This window comes from Tinamus guttatus, unplaced genomic scaffold, assembly GCF_059628265.1.
Source record: "Tinamus guttatus ecotype Peru unplaced genomic scaffold, ASM5962826v1 Tinamus_guttatus_pri_ptg000172l, whole genome shotgun sequence".
Taxonomy (NCBI): domain Eukaryota; kingdom Metazoa; phylum Chordata; class Aves; order Tinamiformes; family Tinamidae; genus Tinamus; species Tinamus guttatus.
Window position 1 is genome coordinate 5,090,719 of NW_028288706.1, and position 11,092 is coordinate 5,101,810.

The following is an 11,092-nucleotide window of genomic DNA, read 5'->3' on the forward strand; positions in this document are numbered from 1 at the left end:
CACAAAACACATTCACTCTTCCAGTTTTGTTTTAATAAGTCCAGCCATGCTGTTGGGATTCAGGCAGCCAGTAGATGAGGCCTCTGCCTTACACATGAGGACAACTTGTAGTTTGCAATTGCCCAGTGGAAAATGAGCGGGTACGTGAGGGGTGGGAGCAGGGGTGGGAGCAGGCAGGGAGCTGCATGCAAATGCTGAGTAGACTGTTGTGGTTTTTGAGAGACGCACTGCGAATGGGACTGTTCTGCAGGGCATCTGGAAGATGTTAGGAGTCACGGGAGCTTCTGTTGGCCGAGGGAAGGAGGTACAGCTTAGGTGCATTTATAGTCAACTAGACTAGCTGTGAAATTAGGGCTTTTCTGTGTGGCAGTTTAAAAAAGAATGCATCTTTCAAGGTCTAAATGGAGGGAATAGTTAAGGCCTCTTTACCAGAGTAAGAATTCTGAGTTGTCACAAAGTGATTAAAACAGTGATATTAAAGAACGATATATGTTTTGATCTGCATTTAAAAGGGTCTTCAAAGTCTGTTTCATGCAAAATAGAGGATTGTTTTAGTAGCTAGTTTGTTTTTCTTAAAAGAGGATGAATTGAATGATAGGAGAACTTGATATATTTGAGCAAATATCCATTTATCACAACAACTATGAAGATCTCATTTTATTGACCTAAATATTGTGCAGCATTGACATCTCAAGCCTGATTTTGAAGGTTTTGAAGATTTAATGTGCCGGATTAACTAGATAATCTGGGGTGGAGAAAGGGGGACCATGCACTTCATATACTGTGTTTTAAGTAGAGGTGTATCCTTGTGTGGTGAGAAACACCAAGCTAGGAATGAGCACTGCTCTGTTGTTGTTTTCCCTTCCCTGAAGCTGTTGCTAGGACCAGTTATCCTGGCTTTTTTGTTTTCTTTTTGGGCCTAGAGAGGAAACAGCCTTAACAAATCCTGGCAAGGAACACATTTTCTTTAACACGTTACTCGAGACTTTTACAAATGCTCCCTTTGATTCAAGAGCGAAGAGAATAATGAGGGTCAGATCTTGTCCCTCCCAGGACCTGTCTCAGACTGCCCAGATGGGCTGACGTCTACAGGCCGTGTCCTCAGAAGCTGCTGCACGTTCTCTGCTTTTGTCAGTAAACACAAAGCTGGGTATTGTTAGCGGTGGCTCCCGAGCAGCCCTGCACGATGACACGCTGTGGCTTCGTGCGGGAGCTGCTGAGCGGGGATGGGGGACAGGCGGGTGGCCTGGGCTGATCCATGTGGGCAGGAGCCACCCAGGCGCTGCAGGTAGGAGCCGTCGGCAGAGCAGACTGGAGAGAGGCGGCGGCAGGGAGAGATGATGGGAATATGGATGAAATTTAGAACCGATGTTTAGCTAAATTAAGCAACAAAAAACCTTTCCTTTTGTATTTCCGTCATGGCTCAGCCAAAGAAAGCTGGCTGTGGCTTCCTACAGGGCCACATGATGACAGTGGGTGTGGGCAGTCTTGGACGGAAGCGTACCCTTTCCTGGGAAGCTGCTCCCAGCCCTTTCTGGCTTCAGGAAGGAGCCCAGCTGAGCCCAGGCATGAAGATGACAACCCTGTATCTGAGAGGGAGGAAGAGCATTTCGGACAGACAGATCAGTGCAGATGGTGCAGGGGAGCCTTCCCTCCTCTAGTCCAATTTGAAAACTCCATCAAAGCTCAAGAAGAGCAGATGGAGAACAAACGTAAGCTCAGTGCTCCTGTCCTGAAGAACTGGCAGCAGGACTTATTTGCAAAGCTTCTCCTTGGTCTCTTCTGTGAAAACACTTGCTATTTTTGGTAAGAAATAGGTTTAAACCTGGGAGAAAAAAGTGCTTGTGTGGGTAGGACAAAGTGGAAATGCAGTGGTGACATGAGACAGCCACGGGCATGCGGCCAGTCCTAGGATGCTGCAGTGCTTGGGCTTTCTTCTAGGACTAGGTTTTTAGAGGTACTGAATTCACAATGAAGTCAATTTATTGTAGATAACTTTCAATGCTAATCATTCTCTCTCGTCCTTTGGCAGGAATTCAGGCTCACTTAAATATTTTGTTGTAGCATTTGTATGTGACGTGGCCGAACTAGTTTTAGAGTTAGTCACAACTGGTCTCCCACTCTCCCTCCTTCGGCCCAGAGACACTTGGCAGTCTTCCCTTCCGGAAAGCCCAGTAGAGCCATAAAGCTGTAACACCACTTTTGTCTGGCTTCTTGTTTTTCACTGAGCCATAGCTGCTGTCTGCTGAATGGCTTTGAGTTACTCACACAAGAGGGTAGAGGTGAACGTGCGTATGTAGAATTGAATCAGTGTGAGATACGACTCTGCATTCAGAACGAGCTGTAACAAACTCAAACGGCTGCTTTTATAATTCATGAAACCATCTCAGTGCCTGGTGGAGTTTAGGCCAGGTCCACAGCAGAGTCTGCTGGTCTAGTCAAGCTGGTCTTTCTGTGAAGCCAGTGTGCAGTTTCCTTGAACTGCCTTGGAGTTTTTGAGGTTATTTTGTGTTGCCAAAATGCGCAGACCTCGGGTTTTCAAATCACGTGGAACTCACTAACCGGACACTGCTGCGTGCCAGCAGGTTGGAGGTTTAGGTAAAGCACATGAAACATCTTTCCATCCAGGCCTGTGTCTGGAAGGAAGATTTCTATCAGCATAATCACTGGAATAAGCTCCCAGTCTTTTCAAGGCTGACTTCAGATGTTAGCAAAATAATGCAGGAATGCACTCAGTATGTTTTGGCAGCCTTCTCCTTTCATAAATCTAAATATTAAAAAAAAAAGGCGCTTTTTCTGAAAAACATATGTTTGAAGGTGATCCCAGATAATGTGTTTTAGGAGTCAGATCCATCCAGCCCCAAGAGGAGGGAATCCCCAAAAACATGAAGTGTGGGTCTATCAGCAAACAAAAGATGTCTCTAGTGTGATTTGAAAGTCACCGGAAGTTGTATGATTTATAGGACGGAGTTGATGAACTTCATTTCGGGGCTTTTACTGAGATTTGGCCCATCATCCTGATGATTAATACAGCAGAGCTAGCTTCCTTCTCAGAATGTGAGCTCAGTCTGCATGTGTTTCGCTCACCAAAACAGTGCTGGTTGCTATGAAATCCCCAAACAGCTTTTGTCAGTGAGTCAGTGTTTTCAGAGCTGCTTGCTATGGGAAGGGTTGCCTGCAGTGGCTTGGAAATGAAAAGACGTTTTGTGCAGAAACGCAGACAGGCTGATGCGTCCTGAATGCTCCTCCGGAGCCCCTGGCAGCCGGCCCTGGCAGCCCCTACGCGCGGCTCCCTCGCTCTCCCCACTGCTTTCAGCATCCGTTCCGGGCGCTCCGCAGCTCTTCAGCTGCTCTAGTGCAAGGAGGGTGTTCCGCATGCTTGTTCAACATGAGGGCCGTCCCTCGGCACCTTTGAAACTCTTCCCTGTCAGCACCTCGCTGCCTGGAAATGCTCGGCCTCTTCCTGCAGAGCGATGCGGAGCCAGCGGGGAATGGCAGCCCTTGCCACAGAGAGGGGTCTCTGGGGCAGCAGCAGGCTGCTCTCCTCTGCCCAGTTTGCTGTTGCCAGTGTTAGTTGGGCATCTCTGAGTGCTGGCAGGGCTCCGATTCTCTATCTCTCCCATGGCTTTGCAGGAGTTTCCTGCCTGACAGCAAATGGCTCCTACTCCTGGGTACCTATCTTGGTTGCTTCAGCTGTGACCAGTGGCCCTGCCCTCTCCTTGGCTTTCTGGGAGATCCTGAGCTTTAAGATGACCACCTCCTAAACTTTCGTGTTTAAAAAAACAAGAACCAAACAGCTCCGTGTGGAGATTTTCATGTCTAAAGCGCTGTGTGTGCAGGGAGACTCGTTCAGCTGCTTGGCTAGAACATACCTGGTAATGGAGCTATGGCAAAGGGCAGGGGCTGGTTCATTTGAAGACACTGGCTGTGTTTGTCAGGTTTACGTAATGACATGTAAGTCATTAAAAGATCAATTTACACTCTTGCAGCCTAAGTATCCATAAATGCTTCGAATCTGAGGTGTCACCTTTTTGCATTAGGAAATGTACACTGACTATACAGAGAAGAGGCAAAACTGGTGTGGTGTTGTGTTGAAAACATTTCCCCCCTGTAAAATCTGCCTTGCAAACTCTTATGCCTTGTGCGTTGTTTTTCTCCTGTATTTGAACCATATTTTATTTTGTGTGTGTTTAATACCTCCTGCCCTGCTCTGCAGACTCAGCTCATTCAGATGGTGATCTGGATGCTCCAGCATCGGCTCCTCATTCAGCTTCACACCTACGTCTGCCTCATGGTGCCGCCGAGCGAGGAGGATTTCCGAGCCCAAGATGAAGACCTGCCCTTTACTGCCAGAGTCGGAGGTCGAAGCCTAAGCACCCCCAATGCTCTCAGCTTTGGTTCTCCAAGTATGAGCATACTTTTCTCTGCTGTTCACACCATTGCTTGCTTTTAGAGCTTCTCTTAACTGTATCCAGATAATCCGGCCTTTGTAGCAGGACAGTTCATCTTTGCTGGTGTGCTTGCTAATTACAACCAGCTCCTCTTGGAGCTGGGCATTAGTGAAAGTCTTAGCAACTACAAAACTCTTGTGTTAAAAACAAAGCAGTGCATTATAAATTGCCAAGTTTTCATTTGGTCACATAAAATAGTTTCATTTTATCAGAGGTACTTTATTTCCAGAGATATTTTTTCCAAGTAACTTTCCACTTCCTTGGTCTACTAAAAAGTGACAGAGATGGTGCTCTGGCTGCACTGTTGTTACTGTGTGAACTTTGGTTATCAAGACAGGAAAAATCACTTGTGAGAATTTGCTTTAAACAGCTTTGGTTTCTATGGGCTGTAGAGCCACAGGAAAAGCAGAAAGCAGAGCTAGGTGTTGTTCTCAGAAAAGGCTGATTTCTCATTCCTGTGTTCTTTAATCTCCTCGCTGCCATTCTTCAGTGATTCTGGGAAGGCATTTCTACAGGAGTGTAAATCAAGCACAGTGCTGAAATCCCCAAACTTCCATGCCTCTGCTGCTATGAGCAGCATTTCCAGAATCCAAGCAACACTGGGGTTGGATATCAGGAGAGATTCTTTGTACAACTTTTTGCTTTACAGGAGTCATGAATTAGGACAGAAATTTTGGAATATGAATCAGATAAGTCTGCAATCTGCTCACTCTGGCTCACTTGTGAGAGGATATTGCTTCTTGGCCTTTCCTTCTGCTTGCTCCCACCTTCTGTGCTGATAGGCTTTTCATGTTACCACTTCACTCTATTCCAGCAGGGCTGGCTGGGAATTTTCTTTTCAGATGTGTTTTATGGACTGTTTATAGGCTCCAGGGGTACAATTTTCCACATAAATAGATGACTTTGTTGAAACATTTGACTTTCCCATTGAGAAAACCCCTGTGTTGTCCTTTGACTAATTGCAGATACATGTATCATATCCAGAGCCACTTTATTTTCTCCACAAATCTGAAGGATTTGATTGGAAAGACTGCATAGGAACTGACAGTCTTTAGCAAATGTTCAGCAAATGTTCTGTGTGTCTTCTCTCTTCCCCTTATAGCTAGTAGTGATGACATGACTCTGACAAGCCCTAGCATGGATAATTCCAGTGCTGAATTGATACCTGGTGGGGACTCACCACTAAATAAAAGGATGACAGAGAATCTACTAGCAAGTTTGTTGGAACATGAGCGGGAAGCTATTCTTAATGTCCCTGCTGCCCAGAATCCAGAGGATCTCCGCATGTTTGCAAGGTAGGGAAGGAGGAGTGCAGAATGTAAACTTTTGTCTTATCTTTGCTGTGTTAGTGAACGATGGGTAGATACTCCAAGCAAATTCCACTGGCTTGGGATTTTGAAAGATAAAGTCTTTTGTTTTGTCTTCCCTTCATACCTATTTCATCTATACACATGAATTTTGACAATAACTAATACCTGTTTTGCAAGAACACTTGTTAACAAAGTCCTGGATGGGTGAAAAAGCACCAGGACATATGGCTGGGACTCGGCTGTCTGGGTGATGGTTTTCCTGGGTCTACACACAGTAGAGCTAAAGTTGCATAGCCTGAAAACACTTTTTAAACATCCACAGCAAAGACCCAGCCATGCTGATGCTGTCATTCCAGGCAAGCTATTCATCATTTTAAGGTGTGTAATTCCATGCAAATATGACGCATATAAAGCCAGCCTGAATGATTCTATGGAGCAGCCTGCAAAGGTTTCGGGATCTTTTTTGCTGAGATGAGCTGTTCACTTGGTTAGGCTAGTTAGCTCCACTGGTTAAAGTCACTGGGTTGTGTGATTAGTAGCATCCAGTATTATTTTTGCATCCGGTATTATTTTTGCAAATTTCAACACAACAAAGCCAAGACATGGTTCTACACATTGTAAGAAGCAGAATGACCTCATTTCATAACCAGCCATCTGGGAGAAACGTGGGGGAGAAATACTTGATTTTTGGAAGCACTTCAGAATACTGTGGCATCACTGGAATGCAACTTTCACCATTTTTTTAAACTGACGAAAAAGAAAACCACCTGGGCAAAGTGCTGCAGCTTTTCCCATGCTTCCCAGGTTCAGTCCATAATCCCCTAAAAATCTAGTTCTCACCCTAGGATTGATATAGTCCAATAGCCTCAAGAGACTGAGCTGGTAAGGAAATACTTCTCTTATCTGCAGCAAAGTTTGCAGCTGTGCTGTGCTCTGATCTCTTCCACACAGATCTCCCATGCTCATCGGAGGTTACTAGTCTGTTCTGAGTACTCCTCTCCTCCACCTTTTGTAACTCGGTTCATACCAGCATCTGTTACGAAGACTGTTCAGAGGTTGTTCCCTGTGTGGCAACCCATCGGCCATTTGAGAATTTGGAAAATGTTTAATTCTCATTAGCAAATAAGTGCTTACTAAACCTGTGAGAAAGAAAGACGAAAACAAAAACAAAGTTGGTGATATCTTTGGATAGAATTTGTGGGGGAGGTTTTGGACTGGCTTAGTGGTGATGCAGGTTCATAGCTGTGCTTGGCAGAGGATTCTGGATCTCGCTGTCACAGAATGGTTGAGGTTGGAAGGAGCTGTTAAAGATCAGTTAGTCCAACTCCCCATCTTGAGCAGAATCAGCTAGAGCAGCTTGTCCAGGTGGCTTTTAAATATCTGCAAGGATGGAGACTCCACAGCCTCTCTGGGCAGCCTGTTCCAGTGCTCTGTCACCCTTGCAGGAAAAAAGTTTTTCCTTATGTTCGGACAGAACTTCCTGTAATCCAGTTTGTGCCCCTGACCTCTTGTCCCGTCATGGGGCGCCTCTGAGAAGAGTCTGGTCCCACCCTCTTTATTCCCTTCAGATTATTTTTGCTCATCAATAGTGTCTTCCCACAGTCTTCTCCAGGCTGAACAGGCCCAGCTTTCTCAGTCTTTCCTCATTTGAGATATGCACTAATCCCTTAATCATCTCAGTGGCCCTGTCCAAGAAGATACAATAAACAAACTGCAGGAATGGGTAGGGTGCTGTAAAAACAGAAATGTTATGGAAGGTGCTCATGGTTACCTGTGACTTGATGAGACACTGTAACTTGGAGGCTGTGGGTGTATTCTCTCTCCTGTACTGTAAACCAGCAGAACGTGAGGGTCTGGATAAGCCTATCACTCTTAATGAAAGTGTGAAAAATTGTGGAGAACCTAGTGGAGCAAATGAGCTGATCCTTTTCATTACCCACTAGATGTTACTGTGTCAGCTCTTCTTTTTGCTTCATTTGGAGGCACAGCAACATAATGAGGGCTGTGCTACAGAAAAAGCCCTGCTGTATCAGCTGCAACCCAGCACAAACTCTTGCTGTAAATGCACAGTTACTGCACTAAATACACCGTGACTGCTTTGCCAAGAATAATTTTTGTGCACTCAACAGGATGGTCTATCTTCAGAAGAGCGGTGAAGTTCAGCCTGGTACATCTTGCTGTGGTTGTGCCTTCGAACTCCTGCTAGCCACTCACAGCCAGGAGAAAGAGCTTGTGCCTCTCCATTACAATGCACAGTCAGGATTTGGAAGCAGAAATTTTAATGGGATCTATAGAATACTGAAGTTTGGCTCTGCTACTGGCTGCATTAACCCTCATAACATTCAGATCCAAGTTCTTTTCATAGCTGTTGCAGGAGGAGGGAGGACATGTCTCTCCAGAGGTAAACACGAGAAGCAGACAAGGTCTTTTTGAGCTACATCTTCAGGACAGCACACAAAGCTCTGTTCCTCACTGCACGTCTGATGGGGCTTTTCAGGACAATCTGAGGCTTCACTCATGGCTCCTCTCCCAAACTGAGAGTGACGAGTCACTCAGGAATTCTTTTCCTGCTCTTAAAAGTTGAGAGATGAAGGTCCTTTGCTCCTTTGAGGAATTTTCTTTGATTGCATTTGGTTGTGGACAGATCTACCAATAAATAGAAGTTGTTGTCCCCTTCTGCCCCAGGTTATAGCTTGGTAGATTCTAGTTGGACATTTCTGTCCCAGAAGGGTGGTGAAGCCCTGGACTGATTACCCAGATATGGGGATGGATTTTCATCCTTGGAGAGTTTCAGAGGTTGGCTAGGAAGAGCTACAGCATTGGCAATAGTCCTGCTGGAGCCGGAGGTCGGACCAGAGACTTCAACAGTCTCTTCCAGCCAGCTTTTTTTGTGATATTCTTTAATATCCTCTCTAGCTTTTATTGGAATGGAAAGTATTTCATCTTGATCTGTTATGAATCCAGACTCTTCCTGAGTATAGAGTGGATTTATTTATTGGAAAATTGCTTTGTCTGCATTGCCATCGAAGGCCAGCTCATAGGCACCTGCACTGAAGACAGCGGTGTTGGAGGCTGAGACTACCACAGTGAGCAGCTTTGTACAGGGGAAAGAATAGGGAGATTTTAAAATCCCTTTTTTTTTTTAAGCACTTTTTGAACAGTGATACAAGTTAGGGGAGGAGCTTTAGGCAAGACAGAAATAATAATACAGGAACCAGTTGGGGTTAGGCAGCATTTGATTTATCTTGGAAAATTGGAGCTGATACATCTGGGCTAAAATGAAAGGGATAAATCTAGGAAGCAGATTCTTTTCAGGGAGCGACCTGCTAGAAGTGATAAAGATGAGACCATTTCTGGAGGTAAAAGTCTGGGCAAGCTAATTCCACAGCCAGCTGAAACATGTGTCTGTAAAGAATAAAATTCCAAGACCTGTAAGTGTTGTTAGAAATGATTGTTAATACCCTGGGAACATTTTTGACACATACACACACAAACCCCTGTGTTTCCTGCTACTGGTCACTGCTTGGGGTACTGGTTATCAGCGACCCAGGGGAGGGGACTGATTGGCCTGATTTAATTGCCCAGTGGGAGATGCTGCAGAAGGCAAACGCACAGCACGGAGAGTGGAAAGGTAAATATTACTGGAACTTGACTTCTGTTGTTTCTTTGTACTGCATATAAGAAGACACATCAGTAGTGCTCTACATAATGCGAACTTGAGAGCCAGAGGATGGACACGGCACAGACGGAGGTTTGTGGTTTGTTGCTTGGTACCACGTGCCCGTTTTCCTCCGGGCTGCCTGTGACGAAGCTGCCTGAATAACAGCAAAGAGCCAGACAAGCATCAGTCTTTCACAGAAAGCATGAGACACCCCATCCTGCTTGAATATAGACTTGCAGATAGGCAGGAATACTCACTCCCAGGGATGTACGGTGACTTTTGCAGGCCACTCCTGCGAGAGAACTGCACTAAGGAATTGGAAAGCAGATCTTGTCATCCCCACTCATTTACTGTCATTTGGCTTGAAGTAACAGGTCAGCATATTCCTTAACTGTATCTGGGTATAGAAACATCAAAAAAAGCTGCTGAAGCTTGGAGCAGAATATGAGTGATGGGTGTTTAGTGTATATAGTAACACATGCAGGCACACATCTGTGTTTAGCTGGGAAAGAGATCCTGACATATGTGTTTGGGCTTTGACTGCTGGGAATATTTTCAACTATATGTGCAATATGGTCCCTGTGTTTGGGAGGTTGTTCAGGCAGTTCAGAGACTGAGCAGCAAACTAGGGCTTTCCCTGGGGGTGGCTCATGGTTTGTGCTGCAGGGGCTCTGGGGAACAACCCCAAGCAAGGGGTGACCTGCTGCCAAGGACAGGCTGCTAGGGGTTGTCCTCGACCCTCTGGGCTGGACTGTGCAGCACTGAGGTTGTCTGATGTCTGCGTTATTGTGTCCATACTCAGCACGGATGTCTCTGTGCTGCCTTTTTTTAAAGACATCGGGAATTACAGCAGCCATTGTGGTATTGGCTGACACCTCAAGGTTTGGGGGTTCTTTGGAGACTTGACAACTCCCAGAACTTCTCTGTGGTGTCTGTGGTCAAAATTCCCATCAAGGGGAGACCTGGAGGGTGATAGGACTCGGTTCTCGTTGGGTGCACTTGCTTCTGGCCCTCGTGCCTCATTGCTCTCCTTCCCCACAGGCTGCTGCACTATTTCCGGGGCCGGCACCACTTGGAGGAGATCATGTACAACGAGAACATGCGCCGCTCGCAGCTGCTCATGCTGTTCGACAAATTCCGCAGCGTGCTCGTTGTGACCAGCCACGAGGACCCCGTGATTTCAGTCTTTCAGTCGCTCTTAAAATGACTCTTGGCAGGGAAAGGAACCTGCTACCCTTTTGATATGTCTTTCTAAAAGATAAGACTCAAATATAAATGAGCCGAATGGTGAGTTCTCTCTTGCCACGTGACCTGCAGCAAATTCTTCCCCTCTGCTTCAGTCTCCCATCTGCTCCTGTGAGATTTCCCTTCTGAGCTCCTGAATGGCCGAGCCTGGGCTATGGTGTGAGGTGCTGCAGGGCCTGCTGCAAGACTGCGCTCTCGCTCAGCAGGGATTCGTGGTGAGGAGCTACCGTTCTGCAGCGCTGCCCTGACCCTCCTTCCTCCCCGAGGCTTGTGAGAGCGCTCCAAGAAGGTTCTTCCTGCCACATTACGCACAGTCCTGTCCCTTTGGTGGCTGCTGGTTCACCGGAAAGGCTTTCTGTGCTTGTCACCACGCTGGCTGCTGGATCACTGAGCTGTGAGTACAGTTCATGAGCAGGAGGTGCCCG

At 46.2% G+C, this 11,092-nt stretch overlaps 1 protein-coding gene across 4 annotated transcripts in view; it reads left to right on the forward strand.

The window, feature by feature from the left end:
- The window catches only part of NPRL3 (NPR3 like, GATOR1 complex subunit), a 44,389-nt gene extending 33,676 nt beyond the window's left edge, over positions 1 to 10,713 (forward strand). For all 4 annotated transcript variants that reach the window (XM_088523134.1, XM_088523131.1, XM_088523132.1 and 1 more), the window contains 3 exons: positions 4,217 to 4,406; positions 5,554 to 5,746; positions 10,464 to 10,713. In XM_088523134.1, the coding sequence (XP_088379260.1) occupies positions 4,217 to 4,406; positions 5,554 to 5,746; positions 10,464 to 10,629 (549 nt within the window). In that variant the 3' untranslated portion in view covers positions 10,630 to 10,713. The remainder of the gene's footprint in view (positions 1 to 4,216; positions 4,407 to 5,553; positions 5,747 to 10,463) is intronic.
- Positions 10,714 to 11,092: the final 379 nt, after the last annotated feature.